Below are 25,441 nucleotides of genomic sequence, written 5' to 3' on the forward strand. Positions count from 1 at the left end.
AACATAGGCAAACAGTACTGTTTGACAACTCTTAATGCCAACTTCTTTACATAAGACACAGCAAAATATGCTGATCTTTTGAAGATGATCTTCAACTTTTTATGTGGTGTGCAATGTTTAAAACAAATTACAGAAATTATGCTAAATTGTTCAGAAAATGAACAGATACAGTAGATATTCCTCTTTAAGAAACTTTGGGGTTTTAGGAACCTAGAGATCACAGGGCTAAATAAAGAATCCATGTAATCATCAATTTAAATATTTCATTTTGCAATTAAAATTGGTAGCTGCAAACAATGCTATTTTATGTAGAAGTCCAACTAATTATAACAACATATTTACATGGCTAAACTAAGCCTGAAGAAAATATTTTTATGTAGTCTATCCTTACTCTTGTATCTACTATAGCCCTTACAATGCCATCCTGTATCTCTTTACTTCTAAATGACTAAGCTAAGAATTCAGAACTGACAAAACTCTACAAGCTTTTTCAAGAGAAGTTTTTCCCAGTATAGTTAGAATAGTATCATAAGTGCTTTTATTCAATATTTTATTTTGAAAACATCCTCAATACAAGTAATTACAAATCTACCTTGACCTAATGAATCATAAGAAACTAGTGTGATGACAGTACTATGTTATAATAATGGTTTATTTCACCTCTTTGCCCATATCTTAACAATTTTTTGTACAATTCTTCACCCACTAGTTTGCTTTGGCACTCTTGTCCAAACACTGTGTTCATTAATATTAAGCGTTCTTTATTGGTTTCTGTTAAATTATTGAAACTATCAGCTATTAACATTTCAGTCTACTGAAAAATGACCTGGCCTCAGCTATTCAATCGCATATGATCTCTTATATCAGTCTGCAGAGCTGACTAACCCAAACTGACAGAGCCATCAACAACATGGTTGTAGATAGCTGCTAAGGATCCTTCACCTCAGACTCAAAAGAATTATAGAGTTGAAAGGGATTATAAGGATCGTTTCTTTGCAGTGTGCAATAAAACCAATTAAACCTCCTATAAGAGGCGATTTAACCTCACTGACATGTTTCATCTCAATAAGTTTTTCAACGGCAATTAAACTGTTATTATTGTCTTTGATATTGCACCTGGGATAATGTATTATGATGAATGGTTACTACATTCTGTTTTCACTCCAGATCACTGTTTTCTATATGAAAACTTTGCTGTAGCCATATTAATTGTGAAAAGCAGTATCCACTACTCCAAAGATGATGGCAGGAAACCTATCTGAAGATCCTCTAAAAATTGCAGCAGACCCTCTAAGCATAGTTCATATGCAGACATAATAGTACCTCCGTAAATGATCTATACAGAAAGTTCTTGACTTAAGACCACAATTAGGACCAGAATTTCTGTTGCTAAGCAAGGCAATTGTTAAATGAGTCATGTCAGATTTTACAACCTATTTAGCCATGATTGTTAAGCGAAACTGCAGTTGTTAAGAAAATCACATAGTTGTTAAATGAATCATGCAGTTGTTAAATGAATCTGGCTTCCCCTATTGATTTTGCTTGTTAGAAACTAGTTGGAAAGGTTGCAAGTGGTAATCATGTGACCTTATGACACAGTAATCACTGCCAAGTGCCTTAATTTTGGTCATGTGATTGGTGGATGCTGCAACAGCCATAAGTGGGAGGATCAGCCATAAGTCTCTTTTTTCAGTGCCACTGTAACTTCAAACAGTCATTTGGTTGTAAGTTGAGGACTACTTGTATGTAGGAATGCTATAACTGCAAGCATAATATACACTTTATAGAGTTGCTATGATAATATAAATGTATATAAGTTTTAAATAGAACCTATGTAACTTGTACAGCTTCAAGTCAAAGTGCTGGTTCACACAACTAGTGCCTCATACAATTCTTGGTAGGTTTTTAAGCATAATAATGGTCTAAAGTGCTTTTGCATCAAGTCTGTGGGTGTTAATCATTGTATATAAATGTAGACTTTAAAAGCTGAAAAATCCTATGTCTATATTCAACAGAAAGACTGGTTATTTCCATTGAAATTATAGTTGAACACTGGAAATAAGTAATTTTCTAAATTAATTAATAATCCAAAAAATTAAAAACTCAACCTATCACGAGCAGTTGACTTCAATTATAACCCGTCTTAGGTGTGAGCAAAATATTAAGAATTTCTCTTACCCATTCCCAGGAGTAGCAGAGCAGCCAGGTGAATGGCTCAAGGAGGCATTGCCTGCACAAGGACTTTTCTTAGTGGACAGATCAAGCACTCCGTCTGCAACAACATGAGCGTAATTTGAGAACGGGAAAACCAAACACATATTTGAAAACTTATTAAAAACATAACTTGTTAATCTGGGATCAATTCAACGAGTTTTCCTGAGCTTCACATTCAATAACTATTTTTATTTATATTGTTTATAACATATTCTTAAATTTAGCAAAAAATCCCAAAGCAAAAATCTTCCAATATTTTTGCTAGCAAAGGTGAAAAGCTTTTCAATTACTATAAATATTTCTAGCCAAAAATGTTAATTGTGCAAGTTCTACATCAGCAGGCTATATCCTAGAAAGATGTGCAAAATATTTTGAGATTTTAGACATGGAGACTGGCTAAACATTTCTTCTCCATGTGATTTTCAAATAAAATTACTTAGAAGCATAGAATCATAGGTTTAAAAAGAACCTTGGAGAAGTTCTAGTCCGACTTGCCAAGGGCAGAAATCCTTGGACCATCTTAGACAAATGGCTGTCAAACCAGTGATGGAGCACCCATGCTGCTGTTCCATTACTTAACAGCTCTCACAGTCAGAAAATTCCTCGTTATCTCTGTAAAGTTTCACTTATTGGTTCCTGTCCTCCCCTTGGGCAGTATGGAAAATAAATCCATATTTTTTTCCCTGTGACAGCCCTACAAATACAGAAATACTGCTGTTATATCTCATCTTCATCTTTTCTTATTCAAGCTAAATATAGTCAATTATTTTAACTATTCTTATGATTTAGCCTCCAAGCTATTCACCAAGCATGTTGCTCTTTTCTGCACTCTTTCCAGTTTCTCAGCATTCTTTTTTTTATTATTGTAGTAATCAAAACTGGGTACAATATTCCAAAGTGGTCTGATACAGCATAGAGCCGAGGTGGCGCAGCAGTTAGAGTGCAGTACTGCAGGCCACTTTAGCTGACTGTGTTCAGCAGGTCAGCGGTTCAAATCTCACCAGCTCAAGGTTGACTCAGCCTTCCATCCTTCTGGGGTAGGTAAAATGAGGACCCAGATTGTTGGGGGCAATGTAAAATATATATATACATTGCTTACTGGTGTATACCGCTTAGAGAGTGCTTGCACTTAAAGCGGTATATAAGCCTCATAAATAAATAAATAAATAAATATCACTTTCTATGATTTTGACATAGAAGACAGAATTCATTCTTGGTAGCTGCAGCTGCTAGTTCATGTTTAATCTGTAGTTGGCAGAACAATCTGGTCCTTCTCATAGGTGCAACTGCTAAGCCAGGTACCATTTATCTTGTATCTGTACATTTTGCATTTTCTATCTAAATGCAGAACACTACATTTCTTACCACTGAATTGCATTTTGTTGATTCAATGTTCAAGTCTATCAAGATCCTTTTGAATCCTGAGTTTGTCTTTTGAGGTGTTGGCAATCCTTTGCTGACCCCAGATTTGTGGTATCTATAAATTTGCTGAGCACCACTACTAAATCCTCTTCTAAATAATTTATAAATATTTTGAAGAGCACTTGATCCATGACAGAACCCTGAAGTATCTTATTGTATACTTTACTCCACCTAGATGTATATCAATTAATGACACACATTGGGTACAGTTGTTCAATGAACTGTGAATTCATTTAGCAGTGGGACCACCCATCCCACATTGTTCTATTTTATTAAGAAGGGGGCTCTGATCAACTTCATTGAATGTCTTACTAGAATCTAGACACATTATATCCATAACATTCTCTTGGTCTACTGACTTAGTCACTTTGTTAAAAAAAAAAAAACAGTATGATTTGTTTAACGTAGCCTATGTTTAATGAAATGATGGTTATAGTAATCACAGTGCTCCTTTCTAAAGTGCTTGCAAACCCACTGCTTGATTCTTTTTTCTAGAATTTTCCCAGGTAGTCAAACACTCTTCTCTAAACTAACTCCAAGGAAAATCTCTTGGGAATGCTAAATTAAGAATAATAACTTTTAGGAAATGCATAACTTTGTAAAAAAAAAGTATTATAAACAACTCTAAAGAAGCAATAAGAGGGAAATAATAATTGTCTGAGTAATGAATATCTACATCCACTCAAAATGCACACTTCTACTACTGTAGTTATAAATGTCCTCATCTAAGATTATGTTTGTAAGTTTTGCATTGTGAAAAAGAGGAAAAATTCAAGCTTTTCATTTTCTAACCAATTCAGATCAAAATTGCTGCTTGCTAAGTGACATCCACACTATCTTTAGCACACTAATGAAGAAGCTTATTGCAGATCTTTTCTTACATAGCTAAGTAACACTCACAATTTTTATACTGTCAATGTGTTCTTATTTAATAATTACTCAAACAATTGGTGGTTAAAAGAAACTCATATCATCTTAGCAATACATACTTTGTCTCTGACATCTGCAAATCGGGTAGGTGACTACTAAGTAGGCAATGCCTTTTAAAGCCCTCATTACTTGTAGGGATTCCATTCCGGCCTATCCATGGATAGCAAAACAATGGATAACAAAACCTTGAAAAACAATGTCTGTGCTTGCACAAAAATCCATTCTCAATTTCGTACATATAAAAAACACACAAAAATACTCAAAACCAGAACCACATGCCAAACTTAAAGATATATGAAATATTTTCTAGCAAATAATGACATTTTTTATCATTCATGTAATTGCAGGAACTGAAATAATGGATAATGAGGTCCATTTATATAAGTATATAATTTGTTAATATCACCAGATAGTCAATTAAAATTTTGAGTTCCTCTACCAAGGAAGACAACAGTACATTTCTCTTAACATTCTTATCACCTTTCCTGGATCAGGCGACCCTATTCATAGTTACTTGTGTCCTTCTCACCACACAGTTGTATTCTACATTGACTGCCCTTGAAGTCTAAGTGGAAGATTCAGCTATAACAATATGCAGTAGTCCAGGCAATTAATGGAGCACTAATCTTTGCCTGTAGAACTCCATTAAAACATGAGCTAAGAAGGCTGCCAGTTGTTTGCCTTCTTAGTTTCTGTTTTAATGGTTCTACAGGCAAAGTTTATTGCTCCCCTAATTGCCTAGATTGCCACATATTGTAATAACTGAATCTTCCAGGTAGGGGCAGCCCAGTGCATTTCAAAGCCCTGGTTATCACTTTTAAAGCCCTATGAAGCTCAGGGCCTCAGTATCTTTGTGATTAGTTTCTTCAGGTAGAATATGCCTGAACACTAAGCACTTATGGGGGAAGTATTTGTGGAGGGTCCCATCGTTGCAGGAGGGCCAACTTTAGGGACCCAAGGTTCAACACTTCTCAGTAATGGCTTTGGAACACCATATCACCAGATACGCAATCATCCAAGCCTTGCAACATTTTCAGAGAGCTATAAAAACACAGTTCTTCAGGAAAGTATTTGGGAATGTGTATGACCAAAGTATTCCCAAACTGTGGCACATCAGTTTAATTAAAAAAATAAATTCATACAATTATAAGTTTACTACATTTCCACTGTAAGCTACTCAAGAGTTTCTGAGAATTGGGTGGATATACTGTAAACTGTAGAACAAACACAAAGCTCACTTCTTTGTCTCTCTCCCTCAGCCTAAACTCAGAATAAAAATGAAGCTTTTCATTATGTCCTCTCTCAAGTTCAATGCACATTCTCTTGCATCTTGCTCTCAATCTAACTCAACACTAGGGAAATAAAACCTGTCTTTATTTTTTATCAGTCGTCACAATATGGGATTACAATGCTTCTTCTTCACGTCTCATCCCTTTCTGTTTCTCCTTCTTCCTGGTTTTTTATTCAGTCATTTCTGGAATTTTAAAAATACCGTATTTTCCAGCGTATAAGACGACTTTTGGGAAGATTTTCATGGTTTAGAACAGTGGTTCTCAACCTTCCTAATGCCCCGAACCTTTAATACAGTTCCTCATGTTGTGGTGACCCCCAACCATAAAATTATTTTTGTTGCTACTTCATAACTGTACCCCTTTATGGATTACTGCCTTCTCGTGGCGAAGGGGCTTGTGTAACTCAATGAAGCTATAAGCTATGCCATGCAGGGCCACCCAAGACGGACAGGTCATAGCAGAGAGTTCTGACAAAATGTGATCCACTGGAGAAGGAAATGGCAAACCACTCCAGTATCTTTGCCATGAAAACCCCATGGACAGTACTAAAAGGCAAAAAGATATGACGCTGGAAGATGAGCCCCTCAGGTCGGAAAGTGTCCAATATGCTACTGGGGAAGAGCAGAGGGCTAGTACTAGTAGCGCCAGAAAGAATGAAGCGACTGGGCCAAAGCCGAAAGGACGCTCAGCTGTGGATATATCTGGTGGTGAAAGGAAAGTCCGATGCTGTAAAGATTTTTTCTCCATAGGAACCTGGAATGTAAGATCCATGAATCAAGGCAAGCTAGACGTAGTCAAAAAAGAGATGACAAGACTGAACATCGACATCTTAGGAATCAGCGAACTAAAATGGACAGGAATGGGTGAATTTAACTCAGATGACCATCAGGTATACTACTGTGGGCAAGAATCCCTCAGAAGAAATGGAGTAGCCTTCATAGTCAATAAAAGAATAGGAAAAGCAATACTGGGATACAATCCCCAAAATGACAGAATGATCTCAATTCGAATCCAAGGCAAACCATTCAATATCACAATAATCCAAATCTATGCCCCAACCACTGGTGCTGAAGAGGATGAAATTGACCGGTTCTATGAAGCCCTACAGCACCTTATAGAATTAACACCAAAAAATGATGTCCTTATCATCATGGGGGATTGGAATGCTAAGGTAGGAAGCCAAAAGATAACCGGAATAACAGGCAAGTTTGGCCTTGGAGTACAAAATGAAGCAGGGCACAGGCTAATAGAATTTTGTCAAGAGAATACGATGGTCATAACAAACACTCTTTTCCAACAACCCAAGAGATGGCTCTACACATGGATATCACCAGACGGTCAACATAGAAATCAGATTGACTATGTGCTCTGCAGCCAAAGATGGAGAAGCTATATACAGTCAGTAAAAACAAGACCAGGAGCTGATTGTGGCTCAGATCATGAGCTTCTCGTTGCAAAATTTAGGCTTAAATTAAAAAAAAGTAGGGAAAAGCACTAGGCCACTCAGGTATGAACTAAATCATATTCCTAATGAATATACAGTGGAGGTGACAAATAGATTTAAGGAATTAGATCTGATAGACAGAGTGCCTGAAGAACTATGGATGGAAGTTCGCAACATTATACAAGAGGTAGCAACTAAAACCATCCCAAAGAAAAAGAAATGCAAGAAAGCAAAATGGCTGTCTGAGGAAGCTTTGCAAATAGCTGAGGAAAGAAGGGAAGCGAAAGGCAAAGGAGAAAGAGAAAGATACACCCAATTGAATGCAGAATTCCAGAGAGTAGCTAGAAGAGATAAGAATGCCTTCTTAAATGAACAGTGCAAAGAAATAGAAGAAAACAACAGAATAGGGAGGACCAGAGATCTCTTCAAGAAAATTGGAGATATGAAGGGAACGTTTCATGCAAAGATGGGCATGATAAAGGACCAAAATGGCAGGGACCTAACAGAGGCAGAAGAGATTAAGAAGAGATGGCAAAACTACACAGAAGAACTATACAAGAATGAGCTTAACATCCCAGATAACCACAATGAGATGGTCACTGACCTCGAACCAGACATCCTAGAATGTGAAGTGAAATGGGCCTTAGAAAATCTGAGCAACAACAAAGCTAGTGGAGGTGACAGTATTCCAGCTGAGCTATTCAAAATCTTAAAAGACGATGCAGTAAAAGTGCTACACTCAATTTGCCAGCAAATTTGGAAAACTCAACAGTGGCCACAGGATTGGAAAAGGTCAGTTTACATTCCAATTCCAAAGAAAGGCAATGCCAAAGAATGTTCAAACTATCGCACCATTGCACTCATTTCACATGCTAGTAAAGTTATGCTTAAAATCCTACAAGCTAGACTCCAGCAATATGTGGATCGAGAACTACCAGAAGTACAGGCAGGATTTCGAAGAGGCAGAGGAACTAGAGATCAAATTGCCAACATACGCTGGATCATGGAGAAAGCTAGGGAGTTCCAGAAAAACATCTACTTCTGCTTCATTGACTATGCTAAAGCCTTTGATTGTGTGGATCACAACAAATTGTGGCAAGTTCTTAAAGAGATGGGAATACCAGACCATCTATTTGTCTCTTGAGAAACCTATATGCGGGTCAAGAAGCAACAGTGAGAACTGGACACGGAACCACTGATTGGTTCAAAATTGGAAAAGGAGTCCGGCAAGGCTGTATACTGTCGCCCTGCCTATTTAACTTATATGCAGAGCACATCATGAGAAAGGCAGGGCTAGATGAATCAAAAGTTGGAATTAAGATTGCAGGGAGAAATATCAACAACCTAAGATATGCAGATGATACCACTCTAATGGCAGAAAGTGAAGAGGAACTAAAGAGCCTCTTGATGCGGGTGAAGAAGAAGAGTTCAAAAGTTGGCTTGAAACTCAACATTAAGAAAACCAAAATCATGACATCCGGCCCTCTCAATTCCTGGCAAATAGATGGGGAAGAAATGGAGGTAGTGACAGATTTTATTTTTCTGGGCTCCAAGATCACCTCAGATGGGGACTGCAGCCAAGAAATTAAAAGACGCTTGCTCCTGGGGAGGAAAGCTATGGCAAATCTAGACAGCATACTAAAAAGCAGAGACATCACCCTGCCAACAAAAGTGCGTATAGTCCAGGCCATGGTTTTCCCAGTTGCAATGTATGGCTGTGAAAGTTGGACCATAAGAAAGGCTGAGCGCCAAAGAATTGAGGCCTTTGAACTATGGTGCTGGAGAAGACTCCTGCGAGTCCCTTGGACTGCAAGGCGTTCAAACCGGTCAGTCCTAGAAGAGATCAACCCCGACTGCTCTTTAGAAGGCCAGATCCTGAAGTTGAAACTCAAATACTTTGGCCACCTAATGAGAAGGAAGGACTCACTGGAGAAGGGCCTAATGCTGGGAAAGATTGAGGGCAATAGAAGAAGGGGACGACAGAGAATGAGATGGCTGGATGGAGTCACCTGAAGCAGTAGGTGTGAACTTAAATGGACTCCAGATGATGGTAGAGGACAGGAAGACCTGGAGGAACATTGTCCATGGGATTGCGAGGGGTCGGACACGACTTCGCAATTAACAACAATTAACAACAATTAACAACAACATAACTGTAATTTTGCTACTGTTATGAATTGTAATGTAAATATCTGATATGCAGGGTGTATTTTCATTGTTACGAATTGAACATAATTAAAGCATAGTGATTAATCACAAAAACAATATAGCAATGTTCGCTGGAGAAGCTTACTCTTCCTTGCTCAAAAATGTTGGGAGGGAGGGAAGGGGAAGGAAGGAAGATTAAAGGGGAAAGGAAAGAGATGGAAAAGGAAAGAGATTGGAGGGGAGGGAGGGAAGGAAGGAAGGAAGGAAGGAAGGAAGGAAGGAAGGAAGGAAGGAAGGAAGGAAGGAAGGAAGGAAGGAGAAAGAGATTGAAGGGGAAGGGATGGAGATGGAGATGGAAGGAAGGAAGATTGAAGGGGAAAGGAAGGAGATGGAGAAGGAAGGAGATTGAAGGGGGGAAGGAAGGAAGGAAGGAAGGAAGGAAGGAAGGAAGGAAGGAAGGAAGGAAGGAAGGAAGGAGAGAGAGAGATTGAAGGGGAAGGGATGGAGATGAAAGGAAGGAATACTGAAGGGGAAAGGAAGGAGATGGAGAAGGAAGGAAGATTGAAGGAGAAAGGAAGGAGATGGAAAAGGAAGGAAGGAAGGAAGGAAGGAAGGAAGGAAGGAAGGAAGGAAGGAAGGAAGGAAGGAAGGAAGGAAGGAAGGAAGGAAGGAAGGAAAGATTGAAGGGGAAGGGATGGAGATGGAGATGGAAGGAAGGAAGATTGAAGGGGAAAGGAAGGAGATGGAGAAGGAAGGAGATTGAAGGGGAAGGAAGGAAGGAAGGAGGGAGATTGAAGGGGAAGGAATGGAGATGGAGATGGAAGGAAGGAAGGAAGATTGAAGGGGAAAGGAAGAAGATTGAAGGGGAAAGGAAGGATATGGACAAGGAAGGATACTGAAGGGGAAAGGAAGGAAGGAGAGAGAGATTGAAGGGAGGAGGCGCTGCCAAGGATGCACAAGCAGCTCCGCAGAATTGCCAGGGGAGGGGGGGAGGCTCTGGCGGAGAGCCAAGTGGCGGCACATCCAGCGCCTCGGAAGATGCATGGAGGTTCTGCACGCCTCAGAGCCGTCGGCTACCCTCTCACACCCGCCAACCTGGAGCCTCCCATCCTCATCCCGGCACCTCTTGCCCTCTCCCAGCCACCCCCCGGGACCTGCCCGCACCTCCAGCCTTCTGAGCGCCATCGCAGCGGTGGGGTCGCGGGAGCCCCTTTCCACGCCGCGCAGCCCATCGCACGCAAGAGGGGCGCGGCCGGAGCGCCAGCTCCTGCTTGGAAGGCGCCACTTCTCAGAGCTCCTGTTTGGAAAAGCAGTTGATAGCTTTGACCAGGAAAGTGTTTACACAGATTCATCTTGTACATCAATTCCACCAGTTTCTGGATTAAGAGGGCCTTGGAACGCTCAAATTTTGATCACCTGACATGTGGACTATTTCCATGCACTCTATGGGGAGCTACCACTAAAGACCACTTGGAAGCTGCAGCTGGTTCAGAATGTGACAGCATGGGGAAGTATGGCCATGCCACAATAAGTCCATGGAACCCTTCTGCTTTCTGAGCTATCCTGGTTACAAGTGGGCCTCAGAATATAATTCAAGGTGCCGCTTATTATCTATAAAGCTATTCAGTGGCATAGCACCCGACTATCTGGAGGATCATCTATCTCCTGTTGATGTCTGCCAATCCTGTTCATTTTGATAATGTTGGCATGCATTGGATTCCATCAATTAAACAATGTCATCATAGGACCAGGAATTAAATCTTTTCTGTTGCAGTGCATACCATCTGCAACAGATCTCTCAGGAATCTATGGTCCCGAAGATATGGCTCTTCCTCAGGGCTTTGGCTAAGATAGGTAACAGACCACTTGTGCAAATGTTCTTTGATAAAGAAGTGTGTTTTGCTCTTCTAGGTGTGTATTAGTTTTTCTGTTTTGTACTCTTCCAAACTGTTTCACAATGAAGAAGTGTATGAATTTGGGTACCATACAAATTTCATAAACAAACAAACAAACAAGTAAAAATTGTTTACATGCCCAATGAAGCTTTTTTTTTTTAAAGGATTATAGACAAAGCTACAGACAAATATTGATCGGGGCCAGCTACTGCATAAATAGAAACAGCTACCATCAACATGAAATGAAAAATATTGGATTGCAGAGGCATGAATGAATGAAAAATTTCATGATTTCTAAAGTTCAGAAGAGGTTCTGGTATTTTGAAATGTGGTTTCATCTCTGCCATTATATAGATCTTCAGTGCTTCCAACGTTCAATATGACAAGGCAGAAACATCTTTCCCAAAAGAGCCACCACACTTGCAGATTTGGAGGAGAGCACAGATTTTAAATCTCATGTACAATGTGTCAATCTGCTGGGGCATTTCCCAAATCTCTCAATTATAATTTGTTCTTCTATTCATTTAATAATTTATGATTAACATATTGTAACCACCCGCAAAAACTAGACAGAGATGTGTCATGCATACCTTGTTCACTAGAGTCCAACTGTGACTTTCTGACAGTGAGGTCCAAGGGTGAGTCCTGGTCAGCCATGAGAAGTTTGCTGAGCACGGGATTTTGAGCTCTTGCACCTGCAGTGGATGAGGCAACCGGAGATGCTTTCAGCAGGCTTTGGTTCTTTGTGCTATTGGGCGAACTGGAGTCCTGAGTAGAGCTAGTTTTTGAGGTATATTCAGCAGCAAATTGTCGGATCATCCGCTGCATGATCTCGCGGGCCACTAAGGAAATGTTGGGGTCTGAGACCCTGGGACTATCTAAAAGGCATAAAATTTGAAATAGTAATATTTAGAAAAAATGTAAAACCTGAATTATACATTCATAATCTAAATGCATCCAAATATTTTTACATTCATGTTCAATGATTTTAAAATGCCAGCTCAAGACTGTGACATGTTGTAATTGTTTATTTGACTTGGACACTGCTCGACATCCATTAATTGTAGGCAGCTCACAGAGTAAAAATAAACAATAATATGCAATCCAGATAAAGCCCATGAATGATATGGCAAATCTGGCCAATCCTGCAAAGGGTTCCAACTACCCTAGCCTAAAGCCTGGATGAAGATCTTCAAAATTCACTTGGAATGACAACAGGGCGGGGGGCACCTGGATCTGAGGAGGAATCTCATTCCACAAGGTCAGTACTGCAACAGAGAAGGCACATTTCTGGGGTCCCAATAGACGATACTGTTTAATCAAAAGGACCTGGGAACTTCTACACATCATGGGGCAATTTCACAAATATCTGACACTGCAAAGGATTTAACTGCAACTTTGGAATACAAATCTAATAGCAATCTTTATTATAATGATGGCTTAAATACTGCCCTCTCAGTGCAACTGAAACAAGGTAAAGGTTTCCCTGTCCAGTTGTGTCCGATTCTAGGGCACAGTGCTCATCTCCGTTTCTTGGCTAAGGAAACCAGCATTGTCTGAAGACATTTTCCGTGGTCATGTGGCCACAGGGCTTTACACGAAAGATGCATGGAATACTGTCCCAAGCAAATCTATAATTCTCAAAAGAGCAAATTTGGGACTTTTTCTTCATGGATATTAACAGGAGAATTCCTTGAGAGAAAGAGACTTGGACAGACATTCCAGAGAAGAAAGAGTTTATTCTATGAGGATAAGATTGGAGGGGGTGACTCAAATTTAAGTTAATAGGAGTTAAGATGAATTTTTACAAGTCTAATATATGTAATTGAAAGAAAGCTCTAATGTTTTTTGTGTTCATAAAGTGGGTATGAAAATGTTTTTTATATATAAAATGCTTCAGTAATTCCTAAAGTTTGTAATATATTATTGAATTTTAAAGTATGAATGTTAGGAAGAAATAAAAAATATGTATTAGCATTTATTGATTTTAGAAATATTTTTAAAGAAAACTCTAAAGCTTTAAAATTGATGTTAAAAAAAGATTTTTCCCCTTTAAGGTTAAAGAACCTGAGACATTGTAGAGAATTTTGTTAATATAAATGACAATAGTTTATAAAGACTAATATGTATATACAGAAATATATATTATCTCCCACAGCAAAAAATAAAGAAAGTAGAGATGGTTAAATTGATTACTTTATTCAAAGAAAAGAACATTTATTTATTTATTTATGAGACTTATATACCGCTTTAAGTGCAAGCACTCTCTAAGCGGTGTACACCAGTAAGCAATGTGTGTGTGTGTGTGTGTGTGTGTGTGTGTGTGTGTGGTGTGTATATATATATATATGTATAGTGTTGTGTGTGTGTGTGTGTGTGTGTGTGTGTGTGTGTGTGTATATATATATATATATATATATATATATATATATATATATATATATATTTACATTGCCCCCAACAATCTGGGTCCTCATTTTACCTACCCCAGAAGGATGGAAGGCTGAGTCAACCTTGAGCCGGTGAGATTTGAACCGCTGACCTGCTGAACAGTCAGCTAAAGTGGCCTGCAGTACTGCATATCTAATTTTGTTTCCATTTGGAAATTGCTTCTGGATTTTGTGCTTGTGATGGGGAAAAAAATGAAACTTTGATTTTGGTTTTGCTGATTAGATAGGTTTCTTGTTATAGAAATGGCTAGTATGTATTATTGTGTAAAAGCATAAAGATGAGCCTATACTGCTACTCTCTTCTACTGTGCTAAAAAAAATCAGAAGTCAACACTTTTTTCTTCCTCCCTTCCATCCTCCACACTTTTTCCTCTTCCATTTTTCCTCTCTTAAGTCTCCCAATATTTTCATTTTCTTTGTATTTTATATTCTGACAAACTGATATATTCTAATAACATTTTAAATGGAAAAAAACCCCCTAGAAATGCTTGGTGGATCGAACTCTGCTGGACTGAAATGGCCAGATGCCTACTTAATGACCTGTCACAAAGATAATTGACATAATATATATGATGGGAACACTTGAAATGTGCTAAGTAAAAGCTATTGTTATTAGTACAGGTAGTCCTTGACTTACAACCACTCGCTTAGCAGCCATTTCAACTTATGATACTCCCCTCTCCAAAAGATACTTATGATCCATATTCGAAGTTCCGACAGACGCACAATTGCATTTATAGCCATTTGCAACTCCTGCGGTCAAGTGACCATAATTTACAATGTTTTTTGAAGAAATGGGCATTTACTTGCAGTTTTCAGCATAAAATACCCATTGCGAACAACGGATTTTTTTTTACAAATTTCACATTCATTTAATGGGTGCCATAAAAAATGTCATAAAATTGGGTGATTTACGAGGTGCCTTGACTTATGACTATTGTGCTATATGACAGAAATTCTGGGCTCCATTATGGTCATACCTCAAGGACTACTTGTAATCCTACAAATTATTTTTCTTATTAATCTAACATTTGAGAGCATCATTCATTAGTGCTGCTACCTGATAGGCAGGTTTATGTCACAATTTTGCCAAAGCGATCATTTAACAATCTCGTTATTTTCAGCGTTTTATTGTTTATTGTTTTTATTATGTACATTTATGAATTTCAACTCTGTACAACAAAATTACACTTAAATAAACAAAAATGAAAATATATACATGATAAAAACACAGCAGCAATACCAGCACCAAAAACACTGTATCACGATATCCTGCCAAAGGCTTGAAAATACTACTAGGAGTTTATCAGAAAACAAGTAAGATGGATTTTAAATATAGTATATATTTCAACTTGGAACTTGGAAATAAAATAATCTTTGCTAACTTATGGTAATTGAGACCAGGAACTGTCTCACTAAGCAACCCAATCAGAAGGTGCAATGTTATGAGACCATGCCAACTTATGATGGTAGTTGCAGCAGTTTCAGTTTCTGTCATTAGGCGATCCTGCACAGTCGCAGCATCCCGCAGTCACAATATTGCCATTTGGAACCTCCTGACAGTTTCCCATTGACTATGCTTGTTGGAAGACAGCAGAGAAAGTTGCAAATGGAAATCATGGGATGCCGTAACTTTGTACTTACAAGCTGTTTACTGAACACCCAAATCGCAATCATGTGACCATGGGAATGCTACAACAGCTGTAATTATGAGGACCCATGACTCCTCTTCATTCAGTGCTGTTGTAACTTTGATTGGTCGCTGCATAAGTGGACATTAAGCAAGAATTACTTTACTTCTTTTTCAGAAAATAAAGCATTTCAGTATGCAGGATGCAAAATAAGAAATATCACATTTTTTCCTAGTATTTTTTCCTGAAGTGCAGGATGCACTTTTTTCAGAACTGAATCTTGATCCCTTGGTTAAGATGGAATTGCCTGAGCCTGATGGGTTGAAAAAGAGAGACTGGCCCATAGATTAAGAACTCGCAGTCTCCTGCTTTCTAGTCTGGTGCCTTAATTACTAAACAAAAATTACTATGTAACACTACAAATAGACCTAGACAAATAGTCAGTTTATAGTGTATTTCTATTTTTTATTTTATTTTTTTAAATTATACCAGGAATTCTATGGAAAGTTTGGCTGAGTAAGATAAAATCAGCTTGTGCAATATTTATTAATTTGTGCATGCTAAAACCTCACATAACACTGTCAACAAAAATAACACAAAGCACTTTGGACAGATGAAGGAGGTAAGCATGCCGGTGATAAGTAAGGGTTATAAATAAGAAAAGAATTTCAGTGATGGGAATAACTTAGATCAGTGATAGTGGAAGACAGACAAACAATATTCAACTTTCTCTTACTCTACACAGGATATAGATTGGGAAATTTCGGCAGCTCACAGATGTTCAAGAGACCATAAAAATATATGCACACTTCCATATCTCTTCCACACACCAATTCAACATTCAAACAGAAAACAGCAACTTTACCCATTTCTTTCTTCCTGTTCCCAAATGACTGCTTATCCATTGCTTTTAATGAACTGAGCAATGTGGAAAAATGAACAGAAATGCAGTAACTATATTCAAGTGCTATAAATATTCTATGGATTATCTATGTATGCTTTACCTTAAGTGAAACACAAAGGAAGTAATTTGAAAACAAAGAAAAAGCAAAACTACTGAAGAACTTTGGTTCAGTCAAAAAAGTATGCGTTCCCCTAAGACTTTGTGAAGGGTAAGATGAAAGTCAGGATTGAAGGTTAAGACAGACAAAAACATGATCAGGAACTACCAATTTATTCAGAAATTAAATTTCTGTGATCAAATAATTTTATTCAAAGGAATTGGTGGAATGTGCCACAGAAACTGAGAGGACAGATAAAAGAGAAGACAATGGGAAGATGAAGGACAGGAATATGCCACACTAACACCAAAAGTCAGATGAGAGAGCAGACGAAAAGGAAGCCACTTAGAAGATGAGGGGAATGTGCAGGTCAATGAAATATGCTATATTGGGTCATTAGTGGAGGAAGCTGAGGAAAGAATGCGGTGGAAGGGAAGAAAGAGACTGAAAAAATTGGGGACCAGGGATTGGGATATATTGCACTGACAGTTGATAAGCAGAGGAGAGGAGGCCAATATTTAACTTTTGCAAAAGAAATATTAAAAATTAATAAACTGAACCATTACATTAAATATTTCCTTTTTTATTGAGTCCAACCTTTTCGATAAAAGACTTCATGAAGGAATTCTTCCGCTTGCCTCTCAAACCAAATGATCTTTGTTTGCTCTTGTTTAAGCAGAGCGTGCTGCCCAACTTCCAATGCTGGATCATCCAGACTGACGAACTGTTCCTATGAAAACATTTAACAAAAGAATAAAAATGAAGTATTGTTTCTCATTGTTAAATTTAATAAAACAACTGCAATACTATTCGAATAGTCAAGCATTTATTATGCCAGTATACCAAATAGTTTCACTGTTTGGGTTCCATCAACTTAATAAAATTATTTCTAGACGAAGTTGTTCTAAAACTATCTCTAAAATCTAGGATGGACAGCTTGTGACACTAAGGCAGAATGCAGACCAGATCATAACATCATTATAAGTATTCTTTTCTATTCTGTTCTATTTCTATTCTTCTCATTCCCTATCCATTTCCCTATCCCATCCTACAGATAATCCTCAACGTATGACCACAATTGAGCCCAACATTTCTGTTGCTAAGCAAGACAGATGTTAAGTGAATTTTGCCCCATTTTACAATCTTTCTTACCACAGTTAAGTGAATCACGATGGTTGTTAAGTTAGTAACACAGTTGTTAAGTGAATCTGGCTTCCTCATTGATTTTGCTTCTCAGAAGGCTGCAAAAGATGATCACATGACCCTGGGACACTGCAACCACCATAAATATGAGTCAGTTGCCAAGTGTCTGAATTTTGATCATGTGACCATGGAGATGCTGCAATGGTCAAAACACTAAACTACACTACACTATAATTACAATATAATTGAGAGTCGGTTTGGTGTAGAGGTCAAGATGCGGCCCTAGAAATCAGGAGATTTGTGGGATGATTTTGGGCCAGTCACACTTTCAGCTCAACCCACCTCACAGAGTTGTTATTCTGGAGAAAACAGGTGGTGGAAGGAGTGTTATGTAGGTTTGCTGCCTTTAGTTATTTATAAAGTAATAAAGGTGGGATAAAAATCTAATAAATAAAATAATGCAATACCAATTAAGATACTGTAGAGGAGAGTGATAGTACACCTTACTGAAATTGCAGAAGCTTCTCATCATTACTCTGAGTTAAGAAAAACCATCACATAAGGAAAAAAAGAAGATGAGAAAAATACTATTATCATTACCATCTTCATTGATAAACCTCCACTTATTTAAGCTTACAATTTTGCTTCAAGAAATTATTTCTATTTTTCTTCTTCTTCCAGCCATTCCCAATTGTCTTTATATTTACTGGGAAGTTTTCTGATAAAACCTTTGATATCAAGACACAGGCTAAAGTAGGGATGCACGACTACCAAATTAAGGTCTCTCCAATAAGTACACCACATGTAAATGGCCACACTGGAAGAATGGACTATTCTGATTAGTTTTCATTATTTTTAAATAATTTGCTGCCAACCAAAATTCCAAGGGTACTGTATAATGGTATTTTTTCTTTCTTCTTAAACAAGAAAAAATAGTGGTAGCTCTTTTTAACCTAAGAATATGAAAATCTTAAAAAAATATTTGTTGTGATTAAGAGTTGTTCAAAGCAACCTGATAAATCACAGAATTGTAGGGCTGGACAGGACTTGGGAGGTTTTATAGTCCACCACCTGTCCAAGGCAGGAGTCCTAATACCATCTCAGACAAATGGTTGTCCAATCTTTTCTTGAAAACCCCAATTGATTGAACACCCCTAACTCTGGGAGGCAAGCTGTTCCCTGCTTAACAGTCCTTGGTAATCCTTATTGTCAGGAAATGTCTTATTTATTTCCAGATTTGAGCTCCCTCTGACCAGCTCCCACTAATTGCTTCTTGTCCTATTTCTAAACAACTGAATTAAAACACTTTGATTTAAAAAAGCTGTTTGATCATCACAAGATAGTACAAAGGAAAAAAAACGGGGAGGGGAGTTTGGCAGAGATCAAAGGGGCACTGCAAACTGCACTGGACATCCTCTCAGGCTGCACTCCTTGTATTCAAAAATACTCTAGGCACACTTCAAGAGGTTAATACTATGTTCACATTACATGTTCGTTATGCATGTAAATGTCCTGATACCTTCTGTCAAGGTTGAACTTACTCATTAGTCCAGATTCTATGGCAACTGTGGTAAAATTATTATCTGAAAATCCTGTAGCTAAGTACACAATGAGGTTCAGTGTATTACTGTTCTCGTTTCTAATTTACATTTGGATTTAAGGATTTTTTTTTAAAAAAAATTACTGCAGCTTTCTATCTATAGAACCTCTAGTGATGGGCAGAACATTTGAAAGGGCCAGTTTATGCAGCCAAGAGAAACCTCTAGCCACAGTTAATGCCTGATTTTCAAGGAATAAAGAATAAAAAGAATGAAGAGAGCCAGTCTAATGCAGTGGTTAAGGTGCTGGCTTAGAAACCAGGAGACTGAGTTTTAGTCCTACTTTAGGCATGAAAGCTAGCTGGGTTTCTTTGGGCCAAATGTGCTTTCAGCCCAACCTACCTCAGAGGGTTGTTGTGGGAAAAATAGGAGGAGGAAGTAGTATTATGTATGGTTGCTCCCCAGAGTTATTTATAAAATAACGGTGGGATAAAAATCAAATGAATAAAGTTAGATTTAAGATATATTACAAATGGCAAATCTATTCCTTTAAAGAAATGACCACATCCAACATATCCTTTCTCTCCATTAATTAGCAGTGAATTAATCTATTAAAATTACAAAATGTAAATATTTATTGAAGACCAAGACAAAACAAAATATAATGTAATCATTCAACTTAATTCAAATATTTCACTCATCACATTATATTTCTGAAGTTTACAAAAGAATTATCAAAGATATAAGAACTGCTGTGAAGATCATGTAAAATACAGAGGACCTATTACCATGTTTCACCAAAAATAAGACCTATCCTGAAAATAAAACCTAGCTTCATTTTACGTATGCCCCTAATATAAGCCCTACCCCCAAAATAAGCCCCAGTTCAGACCCTGCCCACTCCATCTCACCATCTGGTTGTATAAGGTGGGACAAGGCACACGCATAAAAATCAAGCTAAGGCAAAGGTGGGGTGGGGGAGCTGCCCCATGTGCCTCGTACCCACTTATCTCAGGACTGCTGCAGCCAGGCCTCCCACACCCCAACATCTGTCGCACTGCTGCCTGACTTCTTATTGCAGCAGGAGCGTAGCGCTGGTGTCACCATTTGCAGCAGGATGCCATATGGCGCGTTGCACTGATGCCCCCACTCGTGGCAGGAGGCCGAGTGGCGTGTTGCACCGGTGCCACTGCTCGTGCCGGTGCCGCCACTCATGCGCACCAGGGTCTAACATGCCACATGAAATACTGCTGCAAGCAATGGCACCGGCGTAATATGCTACGCGGCGTCCTGCTGTGAGCGAATTGGTGGCACCGGTGCAATGTGGCCTCCTGTTGCAAGGAGCTGCAGAAGTCGGGCAGCGGCGCAACAGGTGTAGGGGCATGGGAGGCCTGGCTGTGGCGGTCCTGAGGTAAGCAGGTAAGACATCCCCCCACAATAAGACCTATCGCCTCTTTTGGAGGCAAAAAAAAATATAAAACCGGATCTTATCTTGGGAGAAACACAGATAAGTGCCTGGAAGATTAATAATGGGGTAGCGTTGGGAATCAAATTTAAAGAAAAGGGGCGTTGTCTTACCTGAACGCCTTTTCTCAGCAGGATGATGTAGAGTCCAAATGGATGGGTTCTATGACGGCCTTCCTGCCTGGCAGACTGGGTAAAAACTTCGGCCACACCCCTTCCTTTGGGCGTGACCCCAGTTTTGACTTAGGCGAGAAACTTTGTTGGAATTAACATTGCAGCTCTTTATTATATCTTTATTATATCCCTGCCTAGACCTATCCTCTGGGTGGGCTTGGACTCTACATCATCCTGCTGAGAAAAGGCGTTCAGGTAAGACAACGCCCTTCTCCAGCAGGATGACTGTAGAGTCCAAATGGATGGGACATACCAAAGCCCTCATGTCCCCCTGGGAGGGAATGTCTAGGCTACCGAACTCTGAGCAGATACGACCTGTTGAAGAACTCTTCTGCCAAAAGCCGCGTCTGCTGCTGCTAGGGAGTCTAAACGGTAATGTCGAATGAAAACCGAAGGTGAGGACCAGGTTGCGGCCCTGCAAATCTCTTCCACCGGAGCTTGCGTTAGCCACGCCGCAGATGTGGCTGCGCTCCGAGTTGAGTGGGCAGTCACCTGAGTGGGTGCTGGCAAATCCTGTGAGACGTAGGCCTGCGCTATGCAGGCTCTGATCCACCTGCCTATGGTGGAAGAAGATACCTTCTTTCCCATAGTTGATGGTTGAAAGGACACAAATAATGCTTCAGTCTTTCGGAAAGCCGAGGTGCGTTTCACGTAGAAACACAGTGCTCTCCGTACGTCTAGCTTGTGCCATCTGTGTTCTAGCCTATGTTTGGGTCTTGGACAGAAATCAGGAAGCGTAAGTTCCTGAGATCTGTGAAAGATGCTATTTACCTTCGGGATGAAGGTCGGGTCTGGTCTAAGAACGACCCTGTCTTTGAAAAAGGTACACAGATCCTTCCTTACTGACAGTGCTGCTAGTTCTGAGATTCTCCTTGCTGAAGTAATTGCCACAAGGAAAGCTACCTTCAGTGATAGGTGATGGAGTGAGCATGTTTCAAGAGGTTCGAAGGGTGCTGATGTCAAGGCTAGAAGGACCTTAGGCAGGTTCCAGGACGGGTACCTGTGTATGACTGGGGGCTTTGTGTTAGATGCCCCTTTTAAAAAGGCATTAATCGCTGGATGTTGTGCTAGGGAAGTTAAGTTGTCGCAGGAGAGTACAGTTGAGAGGGCCGATATCTGTCTGCGGATAGTATTGACTGACAGGCCCTTATTAAGACCCTCCAATAGGTAATCTAGGATATTGGGTATAGATACTGCGGTCGGGTCTAGGTGAAGCGAAGCGCACCACCTACAAAATCCCTTCCATGTAGCGTCGTAAATCCTATTAGTGGACGCTCTTCGTGATGCCTGTATGATCGATATCACCCCTGCAGAATAAGATTGTTTAGTTAAGCTTTGCCGCTCAAATGCCAAGCGGCTAGATGTAGCCACTGGGGGTCTGGGTGTACGAGCTTGCCCTGACTGAGTTTTACCCTGTCCGGGGGAATCCTCCACGGAGGTGATATCGAAAGGTCCACGAGGTCGGCAAACCACGGGCGCCGTGGCCAGTGAGGGGCAATGCAGACCATTTCTGCGCCCTCCAGGATCATCTTGCGTATGGTTGCCGGTATTAGTGGCAGCGGTGGGAAGGCGTACAGGAGTTGCGCCGGCCACCGGCACCTGAGAGCATCCGTTCCCTCCGATCCCGGGGACGGGAATCTGGAGAAGAACCTGGGGAGTTGTGTGTTCTTGTGGTTGGCAAATAGATCTAGGTGCGGTTGTCCGAACCTCCGGGAGATCTCCTCGAAGAGAGCCGGGTCCAGACGCCATTCCGACTGGTCCACCTTGGCTCTGCTCAGGGAGTCTGCCTGGGTGTTTGTCTCCCCTGAGATGTGTTCCGCTCTGATGGAACTCACATTGGCTTCTGCCCACCGAGCCAGAGCCAATGCTTCTTTCATTAGTTCCACTGATCTCGTTCCTCCCTCCTTGTTTACATGTGCCTTGGCTGCTACGTTGTCTGTTAGTACGAGGACGTGCCTCCTCGTTACTAGGTGTGAGAAATGGCGGAGGGCCAGGTGTATGGCCCGAAGCTCTAGCCAGTTGATGCTGTGTGACAGGTCCTTCTGTCCCCACTGGCCCTGTGCTATCTGTGTTCCCAGGTGGGCTCCCCATCCGAACAGGCTCGCGTCTGTCGTGAGTGTGACCCTGTTCGGTTCCCTGAATATGCTCCCCTTGAGTGTCGTGGGGGATAGCCACCATTTTAGTGATTTCATCACCTGTGCTGGTACCAGCACACTCCTGTTGGAGGTGCTGAGGTTCCTCCTCTGGTAGGGTAGGAGGAACCACTGCAACTCCCTCGAGTGGAGCCTTGCCCATGGGATGATGCCCATGCAAGATATCATCTTCCCCAGGAGCTTCGAGAGTTGTAGCAAGGGCACTCTCCTGATCTTTTGAATTTGGTGGATTAGCTTGGATATGCTGATCAGTCGCTCCTGGGAAAGGAATACCCTGCACTGTGACGTGTCTATCACCGCGCCCAGGTGTTGCAGTCTCCTTGAGGGAATGAGGTGGCTCTTGTTTAGATTGACCGAGAATCCGTGCCCCTGTAGGGTTCGGATTGTGGTCTTGAGATCTGCCCTTGCTTGTTCCCGAGATCTGGACTGGATCAAGATGTCGTCCAGATAAAACTGGACGCGAACCGGGATCAACCTGAGATGGGCCGCTAGTACAGCTAAGATCTTTGTGAATACCCTTGGTGCTGACGACAGTCCGAAGGGTAATGCCCTGTATTGGTAATGTCGCCCCGCGTAGGTAAATCTGAGGAATTTCCGGTAGCTGGGGTGGATGGGGATGTGTAGGTACGCCTCTGTGAGATCTATTGAGGATAGTAGATCGTCTTCCCTGACGCTGGCTAGTATGGACTTTAGGGAGTGCATCTTGAACCTCCTGTACTTTATGAAATAGTTCAGGCCCTTCAGGTCCAAGATTGCTCTCCACCCTCCTGATGTCTTTGGGATAACGAAGAGGATAGAATAAAATCCTCTTCCTTCCTCTTCCTTTGGTACCTTCTCTATGGCTTGAATTGACAGGAGGTGAGCTATGGCCGAAGTTATCAGCCTTGTCTTGTGTACTCTTCTGGAGATGGGACATCTGATGAACCGGTTTGGAGGGGGAGAACAGAAGTCTAAGGTCAGGCCATGCCTGATCGTTTCCAGGACCCAGGCGTCGGTGGTGGTCTGTTCCCAGACCTCGGTGAAATTTCCTAACCGACCCCCGATGGGTGTATCCTGTTTGGCGTCACTTGGTACGCTTAAAGGATCTGCCTCCCGCTCCTCTATATGGGCGTCTGGACTGGAACTGGCCCCTGGCTCCCGGGCTTTGGCGATCCTGGGTTCGATCCTGTCTCGGGTAGAAGGATCGTGAGCCTCTGGGCCAGTCCCAGGATTGCCCTGATCGAAAGGGCTGCCTCCATTCCCAGGGGCTTCCTGGGCGGGAGCCCTGCCTCCGGAAGTCCTGACTGCCTCTCCTGTCTAACTTCTTTGATGGATGTACTAGGATTTTTTTCTTGTCTCTGCCTTCGCTGACATGTGGATCCAGAATGGAACCAAATAGGGCCTCTCCACTGTATTTGGACGTCGAGAGACGCCATTTGGACCTCAGGTCTGTCTTCCAGTTTTTGAGCCACAGTAGCCTACGCGAGGCCACTGTGGCCGCAATGGATCTTGCCGCATACTTTGTTGCGTACAGTGAAGCGTCAGACATGAACTGAGAGGCCGCGAGGAGTTTGGCCAATGTCTGGTGTACTCTGACCTGGTCTGGAGGCACCGTGCCCTGCAGTTCCCTCAGCCACATGATGCAGGCCCTCGCGAAGAATGATGATGAGGTGGCTGCTCTGGCCGCCCAGGCTGCAGCCATGTGGGAACGCCGGAAGGAGTGTTCAAATTTCTTCTCCTCAGGTTTCAAGACCTCCGCCATGTCTCCTGGAATCGCGGAGGTAGAGAATAATGAGATCAAGGGGTTATCTACAGTGGGAACCTCTAACATGTTAGAGAAGGAGGGAGATAGGTTGAAAAGCTTCCTCTCCGCGCTGTTAGGTGCCGGCGGGCTTGCAAGTGAGGACCATTGTTCCTCCAGCGTGGTCATGAAGACTTCCGCACATGGAATGTACTTGTCCTGTGGGACCTTTTTGGCAAATAGAGGGTTGGCCTCCTTGCTTGTCGATGGCCTCTCATCCTGTACTGATGTTAGGCTGACTGTGGAAACTGCCTTTATCAGGAGTGATTTTAGGAGCGCTGGGTTAAAGAGGCCAGAGCTCGTCTCCTGCTCAGGTGCGGTTTCCTCGTCCTCCGATAGGGGCATGTCTGACATGTCAAGATCTACTGAGTCACCCTCTCCTAGTTGAGAGGAAGATTCAGAGATGTTGGTAGGGGGTGGCCTAGCTCGTCCCTTACGGGGTGTGTGAAAGGCCACTTGCCCTTTGGAAGCCATGAATTGGGAGAATGCATCCTGCATGAATGCCTGAAATTGTGCCGACCATATGTTCTCCTGCGCTTTGTCGCTGGGGTGAGGCGCTGGAGTGTGGTCGGGTGAGGGAGAAGAAGCTGGTGAGGAGGGATTGGAGGAATCTAACTGTTCAGTTTCCCCAGGAGGAGACCAAGTCTTGAGCACTTCCTCGGCAGTAGGTTCTGTGCTGGGTGCCGCCACTGGGACAGGGGAAACCAAATTTGTCCCATTGGCATTGGTTCTCTGTGCCCTGCTAATTTGTCTTTCTAAAGC

The 25,441-nt window shown here is 41.2% G+C and overlaps 1 protein-coding gene across 1 annotated transcript in view; it reads right to left on the reverse strand.

Annotated features, from left to right (window-relative positions):
- LCOR (ligand dependent nuclear receptor corepressor) overlaps window positions 1-25,441 on the reverse strand; it is a 72,924-nt gene that overhangs the window by 42,600 nt on the left and 4,883 nt on the right. Inside the window, exons 2-4 of the mRNA XM_039331152.1 lie at window positions 17,025-17,157; window positions 11,936-12,223; window positions 2,179-2,272 (exon numbers count right to left, since the gene is read on the reverse strand). Of these exons, the coding sequence (XP_039187086.1) occupies window positions 2,179-2,272; window positions 11,936-12,173 (332 nt within the window). The 5' untranslated portion in view covers window positions 12,174-12,223; window positions 17,025-17,157. The remainder of the gene's footprint in view (window positions 1-2,178; window positions 2,273-11,935; window positions 12,224-17,024; window positions 17,158-25,441) is intronic.

Source organism: Crotalus tigris, unplaced genomic scaffold, assembly GCF_016545835.1.
Source record: "Crotalus tigris isolate CLP2741 ecotype Arizona unplaced genomic scaffold, ASM1654583v1 scf7180000024434.1680833, whole genome shotgun sequence".
Lineage (NCBI taxonomy): Eukaryota > Metazoa > Chordata > Lepidosauria > Squamata > Viperidae > Crotalus > Crotalus tigris.